The sequence below is a fragment of the Megalops cyprinoides genome, chromosome 1 (assembly GCF_013368585.1).
Source record: "Megalops cyprinoides isolate fMegCyp1 chromosome 1, fMegCyp1.pri, whole genome shotgun sequence".
Classification (NCBI taxonomy): Eukaryota; Metazoa; Chordata; class Actinopteri; order Elopiformes; family Megalopidae; genus Megalops; species Megalops cyprinoides.
In genome coordinates, this window is record NC_050583.1 from 11,150,208 (window position 1) to 11,166,237 (window position 16,030).

The window sequence follows — 16,030 nt, forward strand, 5'->3', positions numbered from 1 at the left end:
CCCGCTCACTGACAGCGCGTGCTTTTCAAGGACTCCTCTCTGCGAGCCTGCCGTGATCCGTATCTGCGCCACAAAGGGGCGGGAGCCGACCGAACGGGAACGCGAACGCGGAGCCGCTAAGTCTCGAGGCGCTCATAACAAAAAACAAATTAACGTGTCCCCTGCCTGAACCAGTGATCCATGGGAAAAGTGTCACTAAGGGAGAGACGTGCCAGACAGCCCGGGGGACACAAATCTGTCCGAGTCTGCTATCGCTTTATCAGGATTTTTAGGAGCAGAGGGTGAAGAAATGGGGGTGGGGGGCTTACAACTCATACCAAGTCCCACCTTGTGTTTGCAAACATCGTCCAGCAATAAGAGACGCCGCCTGAAAGAGTAACCGCCTGCAGTGTCCCGATCGCCCTGACAGACCCCGCCCCGTGCAGGAAATAGGAACGGCCGCTGACCTCACCATTTCAAACGGGGGGGCGTCCACCAGAGGGAGAGGGACAAGGCGACTGCCACTTTCTCTTCGGTAATTATTTGAATTATTCGAGTTGTTTTCGCTGTGCTTACACAGTTACTGTTATTCATTCATTCTGGTCATCCCCCCCCCCTCCCGAATTCCTCTGCATGGGTAACAGCAGATAACGTTTCGCCACCATCTGAGACCTTTCTGGGGATTGGGGCGAACCCTAACGGTCCTCTCTAAGACAAGGGAGCCGTTTAGCTAACGCACATTCAAGATCAAACTCGGACAAAAGAGAAATAGATTCACAACGCTGGGGTAAGGTTCTATTCACCTTGTGCTGCCTACGGACAGTCGCTGGACCCACCCTCAGGTTTGAAAGGCCAGTGGAGTATATGACTGAGGCAGAACTCATCTCTCTCCACATTCTGGGACTAGGGACAACTGAAGGTCCTCTACTGCCCCCTGGTGCCCACCAGGTGTACATCTGCCTGGCTTGGTTACATATGTTTAATATGCGACAGCATTAAGGACTTTCATCTAAGACAATGCCCTTACACCCCATCCTCGATTGCAGCTAATACGCGGCAATGCCTTAATCAAAACGCACAGAAAGGTTGGTGGCAAAACATTACCAAATCAGTTACTGCAGCCTTTGTCATTTTGATTAATGTCTTACCCTACGGGTTTAACTCCAAGTGATTTGGATGCGACTGGGTCTGCTAAGAGAAGACAAACCCTTTCGCTGACAACTTTTTTTTTTTTTTTTTGCGCTTTACCTGCGTCTGGTTCGAGCTCAGATTCCGGTAAATGCAAAAAATAAGGAGTCAGGCGGCAGGCAAGGCCTCGGGACTCTTGCGTGAGGACCCACAGGCCTGAGAGTGTTAGTGTGGCCCTGCGGCCCTCCAACCCCCCACAGGTAGAGAGAGAGAGAGAGAGGAGGAGGAGAGAAGCCAATCGCTGCGTGGTTGTCAGTCAGTGAAAGCACTGCACACCCCCCCCGCTGCCACACATGCACTGCGAGAAACGCCCTCAGGACTGCGTCTCCCCCAAAACTCCCCCCCCCAACCCTCCCCCAGGCCATTTTCCACCACATCCAGTTGTTAGCAAAAATAATTAAAAAAAAAAAACACAACCCAAAAAAAAGCAAAAACAACACACCAAATCATACAATAAATTAACAAAAGCAAACAGGTTATAATAAAACCAATCAACCAATCACATGATACCGACCAAAACCAAAACAGATCTAATGAACACACAGCATGCAACGGGGGAAAAAAAAAAAAAAACCAAACCAAGCAAGAGAGAAACCTTCCACTGGCATGCACACCCTCAGTTTGCCACAGCCCAGCCCCGCCCCTCAGGTCATACTGGCCCCGCCCACCACCCAGCATCCCCATGACAACGGCCCTCCCACAGGAAAGCGGCGAGTGTCCGGAGGTCCCGGAGGCTCTACCTGCGCACCGCGTGCTCGGAAACGCTGATGCTTCGGGAGCGGAAGGCGTCCATGGCCGACAGATCTTTCAGCTCTTTAACGGGGGAGTTGTTACTTGGGCCCTGCTTTGCGACTTTGGCGGTTCGGAGACTGCCATGGTGGGAGATGGGGGGGAGGAGATGAGGGGGGATGGGGGGGGGGGGGTTCAGGAGGGGTACAGCCACGGCAGAACCCCGCAACCACAAGCGGCCAGGTTGCGAACGGACACACGTCACGTGACGAGGGACGAGGGAGGAGAGGGGGGGGGGGGGGGGAGGAGTGGTGGTGTGGAGCAGGGTTTTTTACGGAGGGCGCAGGTCAAAGGCCGAAGTTCACAGGGTCAAGTAAGTGGAAGGATCCAGGGTGTTGGGCCCCACCCACCACCACGCACAGCCCCATCAGAGTGATGGCGGAAGTCAAATAAAGAGTAAAAAAAAAAACAAAGAAAATTAACAGCATAGCACACAATGCAACCAGAACAGAAAACTGAGAAAAAACAGAGGGAGATCAACACAAAAAAACACACACACAGAGGCATAAAGAAGGTAACATCTAAGCATTTCAAAAACAATTCAGGAAATATGACCAGATGAAAAAACACACTAACGGGAAGGAAACAAATACAGCAATGGATTATTCAGTAAATTAACGTCAAAACAGATGAAGGCCGTGGAGCCCGTTGTTAAAAATGCAACGAATGACACAATGCAAAAATAATCATAAGATAAATAAACCATCGGTTGGAACAGAGCATTTCAAGGCCTTGTCACATTTACTCTCCTGCAAAGTCACCAAATCTCATTAAGAGCCGATGTGGTTTAAATGCAGAGAAAACACGGCAGCCTGGTGTGTTCACTGTTTACCAAGAATAAAATCTGTTGTCAAACTCATACTTTTGAGACCAACTGGTGCGAGAAAATTTCAGAGGGTGAGGGATCTGGAACATTAAAACGTGCTTTACTAAAACAAGATCAACGCTGGAAGCTTTTTGGTGGAACTTCAATTGAGGGAAAAGCCCTGAAATGCCATGCTCCAACCCACTGAAGTGAGTGAAGTACCACACATTTGATTAGGGTAAATTAAAACTGCATGGGAAAAAAAAAAACCCTTTGTACAGGCTAAACTGATACAGCAGGTAAAAAAAATGGAGGATTAGGCTGGGGTGTGCTGGACCAGGGAGGTCGGTGTGGGGCATGGGAGGTTTACCGCTGATGATGTCACCAGGACACCAAAATGCATGGGAGATTTATTTACGATGAGACCACAGTGGGTATAGTGCATGGAAGATGGGCTAACGTTACTGAAGTGTCAACAGTGGATTAGCGGGCTCCCAGCGATGACATCACCTGGAAACCACGAGTGGTTATAGTGCATAGGTTGTCTACTAGTGATGACATCATGTGGTGATCAGAGTGGGAACGCTATATGGGAGAGTTACTGTGAGTCATAGCATGTATGGGGGGAGGTTTAGCTACCATGTAAAAATTTGGCTGGGAAGAGCCAAGGAGGGTTTCAGTCACTCAGAGAAAAAAGAGAGGGGGAGAGGGATAGTGGAAGAGGGAAAACGAGGGAGGCCAGTGACTACTGGGATGTTGTAAGCCGTGGTTTGGGTAAGGTATCTGGCTCAGAAATAAACTTGCTCAGACTAATGAACTGAGTGGCCATTCCATCAGTCTAGGGCGACACCTACAGTCGGTCAGGCCAATTATAATTTCTAATATTGTACACACGGTAAAGGGAATAGGGGGAAAGGGGCCGGGCTTTTTCAGTCTGACAAACGGCCCATCTGGGCCAATCACAGCCGGGCATCAGTATCTGAGGAGCCGGGGTGTTCTGTGGTCAACGTCCCGCGTGATTTAGGAACGGGCTCGGATGAGTTCATGTCTCACGTATGTAAAAAATACTGAACACTGTGAAGGGAGCCGAACGGTATTTGGTATTTGATACTCTGCCTTTGTGTTTTATCATTAACAATTCACTATTCCTGTTTTTCATCCATATATACCATTACCCAAGGAGTTTCAAACTCAATACAGATTCGAGAGAGCTGGACCGTGCATTGGCTTTTGCGTTAACCATTTCATCTTAATTTGTCTGATCATTGAGCTGTTCCAGATAGATTACAGCTGAAGATTACTCAGGTGCTCAGGTACTCTCCAATATTTTACTGGAGTACATTTTGGTAAATGCCTTCAGCAAACTACATAATTGGACCAATTAAGGATCCAGGGTAACAGGCTGTAACAAAAACCAGCATAGACAGCCCCCCTCCAGGAATTGAATTGACACCCCTGCATTAGCACATGCACTCCTGCGCACGCACACACGCACACACACACACACACGCTGAAACTACACACCCTTTAATGTACATTACAACCGCCTGTCTGATGTCACATGGAATGGTCTGATGTCATAATAATATGCAAATGACTAAACACAGAGACGGATAAATGGTGTTGGGGGGGAAAGCACTTTGGTCCCTGATGCAAACGCACAAAAACTGAATCTAGCTGACGTATGCAGAAATCACCTTTGTGTAAATGCATGCAATACTTGGGCACTTATTGAAAGAATTTGTAAAACTCACAGGAAATCGACTAAGATTTCTGAAGGGAGAAAACAGCTCTCAGCACCTCTGCGTCTCAATCTCCATGCAGGGTAAATGCCTCTCTACCCAACGTCAGGACCAATGAGCCGAGGGGCGTTTAAACCGACATGAAGAATTCTCTTCCACAATGTGCTGGCTTTCCAAGTGTAGGAGGATCAAAAATGCATGCAGGACAAAAACTGCATCCTGCTCTACCCTGTTAACCTGGGTGACGCCTCAAATGGAGCCGCTGGGGGGGGAGAGGTTGTGCGGCCTGCTCTGGTCATGTGACCTGGGCTGTGGCATCGTGCGGCGGCGCGGGGGTGCGGTTACGCACCTCTTTGGTCTCTCGTTGAGGCTGGTGCTGCGGGCTCGGAAGCTGCTCTGCTCGTGGGTGTCGTCGAAGGGAAGCAGGGCGTTGGACCGCAGGCCCTGGTTATGGGAGGGGGGGGGCAACCCATCAATTAGACATCAAGTCTGTTTGCACTACCTCTTTACTCTACTCTGTGCAATGTCCTGTAAGTCCTTATATGGGGGTGTCAAGAGGTACTGTGTGCTGTGTGAGATATTGTGACTGCTGGCACCATTCCACCAAGGTAAATTCCCTGTGCATTTACTATACTTGGCACATGGTACTTGGGGGTGGCATAGTGGTAATTAGCAGGGCTGGTAACCAAAAGGTTGCTGGTTCGACTCCCCATTGGGATACTGCTGCTGTACCCTTACAGGCAATCTATGTAAGACACTCTGGACAAGAGCATCTGCTAAATGTCTATAATGTGATGTAATAAAGGCGATTCTGATTCCGATTCCAATACACACAACACAGCGCCTCACAATTACACGCATGTGACTCATAACCATGAACCCCTGGGTAAACGTGACTTGCTTTTAGTTTGCCCAGCCACTTTCAGCCATCCCAGCAACTGCAATATCACCCAGTGGATCTGACGTCTCTTTGCGTGTCCAGTGGTGGGTCAGTGCACGAGGAACGAGGATGTGAACGGGGATGTGAGCTGTCTGTAGATGGAGCGGTGACCAAGCCCAAGCACCAGTGAACACGGGAGGTGCCCCACCTTGGTGATGTACTGCACAAAGTCCTTCCGGAAGGGCAGACGGCACCGAATGAACCACATGGCGATCACGTGGTGCGCCAGGGACACGATGTACTGGTTAAACCTGCGGAGAGGGAGAAAGAGGGACAGAGAGAGGAAAGGTGTGTGTGAGAGAGAGAAAGAGAGAGAGACACACACACAAGGGGAGAGGAAAAAAAGAGGTAGAGAGAGAGAAATGGACAGGGGAACAGAGACAGGGAAAGGTGAAGAGAAGAATAAAGGAGGAGAGAGGGACAGACAGAGAGGAGAGGAAAGGAAGGGATTCTCTGAAAAGAAGGGTGCTCCACATCAAGGGGGTGGGAAATACTTTCAGGATGGAGGGACGTGGCACCAGTCGTCTAAGGGGAGCACTCACTTTGAGGGGTTGGTGTACGGCAGGGAGATGGCGAACACGCTGACGTATTGCTCGGCCACAAAGTTGGCATACAGGTGAGGGAGACGCACCAAAGCTGCAACACAAAGGGGACCGATCAGTAAAATCAACCCACACTTCACACCACTGACTCCTAGCTGCGGTTCACCTTAACAGCCAGGAGAGGGCGCTGTCAACACTTTAGCAAGGGGGCAACCCGGGGGGTGGGCTGGGAGGCGGGCTTACTGGAGAGGAACTCCAGCATGGGCGACGCCATGGTGACGGTGGCGGAGATGTGCGTGAGCTTCACGATGAGCGCGGGCAGCAGCTTGATCATGATGTCGGGCATCTCCACAGTGCACATGGTCAGAGCCACCACACACTGCTTGGCACAGCGGTAGATAAGACCGGTCTCCAGACACTGCACCAGCTCCCTCTGCGGGACAGGACAGGGACAGCAAGAGAGAGAGGGAGAAAGAAGGAGAGGGAGAACACCAGAGAGAGGGAGAGGAACAGGGGAAATGAGAAAGGGAAAGGAAGAGGGAGAAAGAGAGAGGGATAAGGAGGAGGAGGAGAAATAGAGAAGCGGGAGAGGGGGAAGAGGGAGAAAGAGATGCAAGAGCAAGAGTGAGAGAGTGCAACAATGTATGTGGAGGGAAGAGGGAAGGACAGAGAGAGACAAATTGAAAGACAAAGACATCAAAAAGAAAGAAAAAAAAAGGTATGAAAGTGAGAAAAACGTGAGGAGGAGGGAATGAGATAATTACACGGGAACAGGAGAAAGGAGAAGTGAGAAAAGGGAAAGAAGCTGACTGTGAATATTGGGAAAACATAAATACCCGTAATGCTAAATCACCCTTAGCTCAAACCGTTAATCACAGCCACATAGGGTACACTCATATAGGACAGAGCAGCTACAACTATGACTGAAACAAAGAGATCAGGGACAGCAGCCATAGGGACAGACATAGGACTAAGCAGGGGCAGTTACCATAGGGACAGACACAGGACTGAGCAGGGGCAGTTACCATAGGGACAGACACAGGACTGAGCAGGGGCAGTTACCATAGGGACAGACACAGGACTAAGCAGGGGCAGTTACCATAGGGACAGACACAGGACTAAGCAGGGGGGTTGCCATAGGGACAGACACAAGACTGAGCAGGGGGGGTTACCATAGGGACAGACACAGGACTGAGCAGGGGCAGTTACCATAGGGACAGACACAGGACTGAGCGGGGGGGTTACCATAGGGACAGACGCAAGACTGAGGGGAGACGGCCCTACCTGGCGAGACTGCTCCAGGTAGTTGTGGTAGGAGGTGAGGGCCGTCAGCACGGGCACCACGGCCAGCTGCACGTCCGTGCGGGAGAACCCGTCCGGAGTCTTCCGGAGCCTCTCCGAGATCAACCTGTCAGTCACCTGGCGGGACAGCCGGCGCAGTCAGCGCAGTCACAGACACACTGCACACTGCTGGACAGCACCAGCGCATCTCCTGCAGCTGCGCAGACACATCTGCGCAGACGCTGCGGCGATGCTTACCCGCCATCATCACCTGCAGCACCTCCCCACTGTCGCAGCTGCTATTGCTTTCACACTCACTGTATTAACCGGGCAGTTACTGTATAACTACATCCACTGCAATCACGGGACTACAGGTACTGCTTCACTATAGCGCATACAGCACACACACGGTGGCTGTCAACACAGCTAACCTCAATACCACAGGACAGGGTACATTACATTAACACGGCACTGAAAGAGCCGCAGTCAGAGCTGTAACTGTCCAGCAATCTGTGCAGTAAAACCAGTCAGAACACATGACCGGAATTTATAAAGTGTCAGTGTACAGTGTCTGTATATAGTCTTTTGTCTGTACAGTGAACATTATCCAAAAAACAGCAACAAACACAGTGAGGTAATATCACTTGAGTCAGATTCAGTGCAACCCTACACACACACACGCACACACACACACACACACACACGCGCACGCACACACACACACACACACACACACACACACTTGAGAGGTGTGTTACCATGGAGCAGAGGGTGGAGCAGAGCTGGTCTATGCTGCAGGGAGAGGTGAGCATCAGCACTTTGTACTGCAGGGTGGACGGCATCTTGTCCAGCACCAGCTTCAGAACCTTCCAGTCCGTCTCCTAGGGAACACAAGGCAGCCGTCAGAAAGCAGACACTGCCCCTTTGGTCTGGCCGGGCTTTGAACTCGCACCCTCCTGAAGATCGCCACACATTTGGCTAACCTCCAGGTGGACACACACACACGCCCTTTATTTAGCAGGCGTTCTTACCAAGAGCCACTTCCAGCACAAAAGAACAGATGTGTATCCATTCAAGTTAAATGGCTAACAACCAGGCTAACAACACTCCCAGACCAGTGAGCGTGAACACAAACACAAAGCCCTACCACAAGTAAACTAGCGCAGCCTGAGTGGACTGCCTAGAAACTAGGGGAAGCCAAGCACACACACTACTATGCATCAAAGTAACGACATTACAGATTTCAAACACATTGCGATACTGCACATTAAAAACAGCAAGTAATACGAGTAATACAAGTAGCGGGTGTTAGCGGGTGGGGACTAAGGTGGAGCTGAGGTGTAGTCTGAGGAGGTGGGTCTTTAGTCTGCATCGGAAGATGCTCAGCGATTCCGCTGTCCCGACCCCGGTGGGGAGTTCATTCCAAGACCGAGGGACTAGAACAGACAGGCATTGTGTCTAAAACGAGGAACCCCGTCGGGATGGGGCAGTCAGCCCCGGCTGCCCGAGGCTAACGGACCGGGTCACGTCTAAAACAAGGCTATCGGCCTGCTCCATCCCACAGCGCCTCCACAGCTCATGTTGTTTAACCTCAATGCTATCCGTTTCGCTGCGGACAAGGGGACGCTGTGGGCCAGCGGCGCCCCTGAGCGCACAGCACAGCTGCGTCTTTCTTCAGCCCCCGGGGGAGAAAACATGTTTTTCCCACGAGGCTCCAAGCGACTACCCCCTCACCCCGGACAATGCGCGCATTCACAGCGCGGCGGACATACCGCGCAACCCGGGGATGCCGTCCCAAATTAACCAGCCCTGCGCTAACTGTGCCCATTGTTTCCTCCCCCCCCCCAGGGAGGGGGAGACCCTCTGAGAGGGGGGCGGGGGGGGGGGGCGCTGATACTGACCAGCTTCAGGCACTGCAGCAGCACGGAGAAGGCCAGGGAGTAGGGGAGGCAGGCCGTGCGGATGGACGAGGGCTGGGTGGCGGGGACGGGGCTGCCAGCAGGGGGCGACACTGTGCCCGCAGGCTTCTTCTCGCTCGCCCTCTTCTCAGGCTCCCTGGAGGGGCAGGAACAAAAAGCTTCATGGGATGGTACTGAGCAGAGCAGCAGGAGATTAAATGACAAACTGACGAATATTCAGTTAAGAGACACCCTAAAAGCAGTCTCTGCTATTAATGGAGAGTATCACTGCACTTGCTGTTGAGATGCTTTTACTGTAGCACTCTGTATTCAGGCTTCACTGTTTGCAATAGCACTGTGTGCTGAACTGACACTTGTTACGATGTGACATTCCCTATAAGGGCTGTGGTTTACAAGGACTTATCATATGCTCATCTGTCCCTTTGCTTTTTAAGTTGCTAAGTGATGGTGTGCCCAGGCTCTCCGCCAGGGCCTGTGGGAGGGGGGGGGGCGGCTCACCCCATGTCACAGTGGCAGTAGGAGCTGAAGCGCAGCACCCCGTCCTTGTTGGGGACCCCCAGGCGATGCAGCGAGTCGGCCCGCATCAGCAGCAGGAAGTCGAAAACCTGCGAAGGCAGCGCGTGATGATGTCAACAGAAGCACAGCCGCAACAGAAGCACAGCCGCAAGACTCGAAGAGGTAGCCTGTGGCCCTTCCCCGTGCTTCACCACCAACGCCAAAGACCCGCGCGACCAGGCCCCCGGCCCAGGGGCGGGTCTCCGCGCCCGCCAGCCCCCGTGCCGCTCACCTGCAGGCGGATGCTGCTGGCGATGGCAGAGCAGTACTTGTTCTTGTAGTGGAGCTGGAGGTGGCCGATCAGCAGCTCGTACACTCGGCAAGCGTGGCTGGCGGGCAGGCTGTACAGCTTGCTCTGCGGGGGGGGGGACAGAAATTAGAAACGGAACGGTTCTTCTTTTTTAAAACAATGGTTAAACGCAGAAGAATCTGGCTGTATTTTTCTAAGATCAGCTGACCACACTAGACCAACAAGCTTCAGATCAAGCTATCTAGTACCAAACAGAATGCATTAAAGTGAAATTTTTACTTCAACATTTTCGTTACTCTGGGGTTAAATCAGTTGTTCACAGAAAGGCAACCTTTCTGAATACTACAAAGCCTCCAGAATAGCACATCCCCGAGAAGTAAGCACAAACAGTGCAGACTGCAAGAGCGTGCTCAGTGCATACAACAGGTCACCGTGATGACAGAGAGGCCCACCTGCAGGATCTCAAGCAGGCCCAAGATGGCCGTCTTCACGTCCTCCATGGGGGACTCAACAGACAGCTCCCTCTCTGCGGCCTCGGCTGGCCCCACACAGGCCAGAGAGCGGCTCGCCACCTGAGCAACAGGGCACAACCCGTTATACGCATGCATTACACATACAAGTACGTGCGCGCGCACACACACGTGCATACACACACATACACACGCGCAGAGGCTCAAAACCCTGACACAAACCTTCACAAGAACACAATTCCTCAATGCCCTTCAAAATAAACGGACATTACTACCATTGATGAAAAAATACAAATGTCACTGGCTCAAAGGCTGATCACTTGAGAAAGCAGACGGATGTAAACAGCACTTGAGGTCTGGGAGACAGGGTGAATATGTGCTCACATCCTTATGGATGTGAAGGGGTGGAGGAGATAGGGTGAAAATGTGGTCTGACCCTCATGGATGTGAAAGGGTGGAGGAGATAGGGTGAAAATGTGGTCTGACCCTTATGGATGTGAAAGGGTGGAGGAGATAGGGTGAAAATGTGGTCTGACCCTTATGGATGTGAAAGGGTAGAGGAGATAGGGTGAATATGTGGTCTGACCCTTATGGATGTGAAAGGGTGGAGGAGATAGGGTGAAAATGTGGTCTGACCCTCATGGATGTGAAAGGGTGGAGGAGATAGGGTGAAAATGTGGTCTGACCCTTATGGATGTGAAGAGGTGGAGGAGATAATGTGAAAACGTGGTCTGACCCTCATGGATGTGAAAGGGTGGAGGAGATAATGTGAAAATGTGGTCTGACCCTCATGGATGTGAAAGGGTGGAGGAGATAGGGTGAATATGTGGTCTGACCCTTATAGATGTGAAGAGACTCTAAGACATAGGATAAGTATATGCTCTGATCCTTATGACTGAGGGGGTGGAGAATATAGGGTGAGTCGATGCCCCAACCCTTATGGATGTGAAGGGGTTGAGGAGACAGAGTGAATATGTGCTCTGATCCTTATGGATGTAAGGGCAGTGGAGGGGATAGGGTATTGCACTCTGACCCCCGGGCTGAGAGGCCGCTCCTCACTGACCTTCTCGATGATGTCCAGCAGGCTGTTGAAGTGGTGGGTGTTGCACCCCTCCGCCAGGTCCACCAGCAGCTGCGTGGCCAGCTTGCGCACATGGAGGTCCCGGTCCTCCGCAATCTGGCTGAGGTGCGGGATCACCACCACCTCGATGAGCTCCTCCTGCACACAGACAGACGGACGGACGGAAAGACAGTCGGACAGATGCAGATAAACAGGCACGCAGACAGACACGCAGCCAGAGACACAGACAGATGAAAGGAAAGAAAGAATCAGATACACACAGAGCTGAGGTGCTCTACTGCTCACTGTTATTTAAAGCATCCCGCCATCTCATCACAGCAGCTGTGGTTAAGGGGGGGGCGGAGAGTGGGAGGGATCCACACCAGCAGTGGCCAATAGGGATTCAACCCCGCTACTTCCTTATCAAACACAATGCCCTCGTCTTCGTTTCAAATGTGAGTGATATGGTGTCGGAAGGATAATTCGTACCTCCCACAGATCCTGGCAGAGCTTACTCATCTGAGTCAGAGAGTGCAATGGGCAATATATCACTGAACGGAACCCCCCAAAAAATAAACACATCGGGGAAAAAAACCACCAGGATTGTGAGAGCCGAGGCAGGAATGCCTGACCTGTCAGACAGAGCCACGGAGAACACATACTGACCTCATAGAGCTGGCGGTTGGTGCTGAGGACGAAGGACAGGACGTCCAGCACTTTGATCCGGATGGCGCTGCGGCTCTCGTTCCTAAACGGAGACAGGGTGGGATGGCCGGTGATCACTCTATGCTTACCCATCTGCTCCAATATACATCACCACCCAGCAAACACCCCTCCTTTCATTATTTTACAGTACCAGTCAAAAGTCTGATTAAGATAATGGGAAGAAAATAGGAATTTTAATCTAAAGACTTATGCTTAAAGGCAGGAAATTTGTTTCTTAGAAAAATACAAATGGTAAAGCTGAAGCCTATGTATGAATTTCTTTCTAAAAAATATTTTAAGAAATATTTTTGGCTACTTTGAAGAATCTAAAATATAATTTTGATTTAACACTTTCTGTTCACTGTATAATTCTATTTGTGTTATTTCATAGTTTATATAGTTAATATATAATATAATATAATAGTTGATATCTTTATTATTATTCTAAAATGTGGAAAATAGAAGGGATTTTCTTTATTTTTACTATGAGTTGGTGTGTCCAAACTTTTGACTGGTACTGTATATCTGGGTGGCTACATTTAAGAGTACTTTTAAGCCTGGGTTACAGTAAGAACCAAACTGATTTTAAATGAACACATCATTGCTTCTATACTTACATGCTGGTTGATGGCTCCTTTTATGTTTTTATACCAATTTGTTAATTAACTCGTTTTGTTATCTAATTTCACCAGTAGTTGTTTTAACTACTTTCACTACTTTTTCCCCCCATTGTGCTGTGTGCATGTTGTACATTTTTATTTGTCTTCCTATTTCTAGAAAAGGTTTAAAGTTTTAAGCTTTAAGGCGCATGTTTTACCTGAAGAACTTCTCCATGAGCCTGTGCAGGTTCTGGATCCAGCCGTCTTTGGCTGGCTGGATGGAGTGAGCTCGGTAGGAGATCAGAGTCAGCACAGACGACTCCTGTCGACACACCATGAAAAAGATGAACGTCCTTCAGGAACAGTGTGCTCAATCTGGACACCTCCATTGTCCTGAGGGCTGATCTAACCTAAGGCTCAATTCGTATGCCTGATAGCTAAGCGGTTTTTCATTCAATTAAAGTGAATTAGCTACGATGTATTTTTACTTTCTTTTTACTTCTTTTTCTAGAGGAAATTGGTCAAAAAAAACGAAGTCATACACTGGAAAATAGTTCCTTGAAGGAAAAGGCTGTTGAGAGAAAATGGAAATCTTGAAAACAGTGGAACGGATTTCAGTCATTGAAGCAGAAATAAACAAAAGCCTTTGAACGAGTACATCCACCAGTTCACCGAATAAACCCAGGGACACGAGGTGGCTGGAGGGATAGCCTTCTGTGAGAGAGAGGGCCACCCATCCATGCCAGACCCGTCCTGGAAAGCAGACCCAGAGTGACCAGTCAAAAGTTTGGACACACCTACTCATGGAAGGGTTTTTCTTTATTTTTACTATTTTCCACATTTTGGAATAACAGTAAAGACATCAAAACTAAGAAATAACACAAACTGGAATCATCCAGTGACCAAAAAAGTGTCAAAAGTATCAAAATGTCTTCGAGCACGTTTGCTGTTATCTTAATCAGGTGTGTCCAAACTTTGGACTGTGTACTGAAGGTGGAGGCGGAGACGGGAGAGACAGAGGGGCGGGGCTCACCGGGCGTTTGTCTGAGCACTTCTCGATGAGGCAGAAGAACCTCTCGGAGGAGCCGTGGTAGCCGTTCTGCTCGTACAGCTCCTCCACGGTGGTCAGCAGCTCGTGGACGATGGTCTTCAGCTCGTGGCTGCCCGTGGTCTGGCGGGATGGACAGAGGCAGCGGAGTGAGCGCGTACTGGCAGTTACCGCCGTCTCCGCTCAACCACGCTAACGCCTGACAATTCACAGCGTCCACACGTCTCCCAAAACATCTAAGGGTCTCTTGCCTTACTCCCTCCTATCCCCCCAAACATAAGCAGGCCTTCTTCATTTCTTCATACCATCCTATCCTCTATCCTCTACCTCACTGCCTCATCTCTCCTCTACCCTCATAACTTACCTGCGTCTGTGTCTCTACCCTCCTAAAGTACCTGTAGCTGTGCCCTTTAACCTCCTGGCTCACCTGTATCTGTGTCCTCCATCACCCTGGCTCACCTGTATCCGCGCCCTGCAAACTCCAGGTTCACCTGTGCAGTTCCATGCGTGCTCACCTGGATGTGCTGCAGCAGCTTCTCGATGATGTTGAGCAGGGTGTCCCAGGTCACCACCTGCAGCTCCTTCCCGTACTTCTTAATCAGCCTGGTGACGGACAGCACGATCTCGTACGACACCACCTCGTTGCCGCAGGTCATGGCCTGGTGGAACAGAGGGCTAGGAGTAAGTCCAACAGCACGGGTCTACCCTTACACTACGGCCTTAGACTACGTGCAACTGATAAGGTGGCAGGGGAGAGGTCAAAGGTCTGGGAAACGCACAGCATGCAGGCTGCAGGACTGCTTCGCCCTGTTGCCCTGGAGACTCTATCCAAGAGACGCAAGTACAAGGCTGAGTTCTTGTTCAGCACCATAGACAAGTCAGCCCTGACCTCTGACCCCTGACCCCTGACCCCTGGCCCAGCCGCACCTTGTAGAAGGAGGGCAGCACCAGCGTGGGGGTGTTTTTGAGAGCAGACAGCCTGTGCGCCCCCCACAGCGCCATTCCCACGAAGAACACGGCACCCCGCAATAAGGCAGCGTCCTCCGTGTACGCCCTGAAACAGGGGAGACAACGGGTCACACGCCTCACACCCCGCCCGTCACATCTATCATTACAGTAATGTACTGTATTGTATTACATTACTGTATTGTAACATAATATAACTATACTCACATACATTTCACTCATTTTCATTCAAAACTGCATCTGAACATACACTGTCAAATACTGAGCCATGAAAATTATCCAACCCAGGCTGAAACAACTAACAGTACCGGGTTTGTAATTATCGGCGGTCAAAATTTTTATCAAATACTGCCATTGCTTGATTTTTATATGACATTTAATGTTAACATACTGCGTAAGAGGATGGTAAGAAACAATTGGACACACTACGTGAACACAATAAAGAACTAGTTAGTGCACTGGCTGGAGACAGGCCTGTCAGTGGTAGAACCCCTACTGCGCTTAAACACGTCACCCCACAAAAGACATCAATCCACCACCCCCCGTGCCGCCAACAGGGATCTCCTACTGTACCTCTCCTCCATGATGCGGCACATGGTGTAGATGGCACTGTGTCCTAGGTGAGTCCCCAGCACTTTGCGCATGAGCTGCGGAGAAAGGATGGGCTTTAGTCACTAAAGCGCTTAAGCCAGGGTCCGGACAGAGATGTCATACCGCGCGGGGCCCGCACCCTCACCTTCCAGCAGGACTCGCAGAACTCCTTAACGTTTACGGTGCGACACAGAGTGCTGATAAATATGGGCAGGGAGTCAGAGGGCAAGCAGTTATAGCACACTACTGCATCCAGCACCTGCAGGGCCACCTGTGGGGAAACAATAACAAGGTCAATACCTGAGAGAGACGCAGGCACAAGCGGATTAACAAGTGCAGACTGATGGGGTGCGCAAGAGTAAATGCTGCCTACGAAAACAAAAGTTGGCAGCACTGACTAAACTTAGTAGCTATCGATATCAGTTCATACAGGGTCAGGTCAACAGCGAAAACGTGGGACTGAAACACGATGCTTTAGATTAGCTCAAAGACCCCATCAATTCACTACCTGTTGCCTTTTTTGCTTCACGAAAACTTTACCTCAATGTCTGTGGAGGAAGTGGTCCGATTGCACAGCAAGCATATTTTCCTGTGAAGCAAA

General features: G+C 50.3%; 1 protein-coding gene across 6 annotated transcripts in view; it reads right to left on the reverse strand.

Moving 5' to 3' along the window:
- The window catches only part of tsc2 (TSC complex subunit 2), a 39,213-nt gene that overhangs the window by 19,217 nt on the left and 3,966 nt on the right, over positions 1 to 16,030 (reverse strand). For 4 of the 6 annotated variants that reach the window (XM_036537397.1, XM_036537415.1, XM_036537406.1 and 1 more), the window contains exons 7-26: positions 15,970 to 16,018; positions 15,575 to 15,700; positions 15,412 to 15,485; positions 14,800 to 14,926; positions 14,388 to 14,531; positions 13,858 to 13,995; positions 13,043 to 13,146; positions 12,187 to 12,268; positions 11,524 to 11,679; positions 10,443 to 10,562; positions 9,973 to 10,095; positions 9,684 to 9,790; positions 9,168 to 9,321; positions 8,025 to 8,147; positions 7,270 to 7,404; positions 6,229 to 6,418; positions 5,986 to 6,079; positions 5,592 to 5,694; positions 4,853 to 4,947; positions 1,908 to 2,036 (exon numbers count right to left, since the gene is read on the reverse strand). In XM_036537397.1, coding sequence (XP_036393290.1) covers positions 1,908 to 2,036; positions 4,853 to 4,947; positions 5,592 to 5,694; positions 5,986 to 6,079; positions 6,229 to 6,418; positions 7,270 to 7,404; positions 8,025 to 8,147; positions 9,168 to 9,321; positions 9,684 to 9,790; positions 9,973 to 10,095; positions 10,443 to 10,562; positions 11,524 to 11,679; positions 12,187 to 12,268; positions 13,043 to 13,146; positions 13,858 to 13,995; positions 14,388 to 14,531; positions 14,800 to 14,926; positions 15,412 to 15,485; positions 15,575 to 15,700; positions 15,970 to 16,018 — 2,373 coding nt within the window. The remainder of the gene's footprint in view (positions 1 to 1,907; positions 2,037 to 4,852; positions 4,948 to 5,591; positions 5,695 to 5,985; positions 6,080 to 6,228; positions 6,419 to 7,269; positions 7,405 to 8,024; positions 8,148 to 9,167; positions 9,322 to 9,683; positions 9,791 to 9,972; positions 10,096 to 10,442; positions 10,563 to 11,523; positions 11,680 to 12,186; positions 12,269 to 13,042; positions 13,147 to 13,857; positions 13,996 to 14,387; positions 14,532 to 14,799; positions 14,927 to 15,411; positions 15,486 to 15,574; positions 15,701 to 15,969; positions 16,019 to 16,030) is intronic. The other 2 variants (XM_036537432.1, XM_036537423.1) reach the window with 1 other exon arrangement.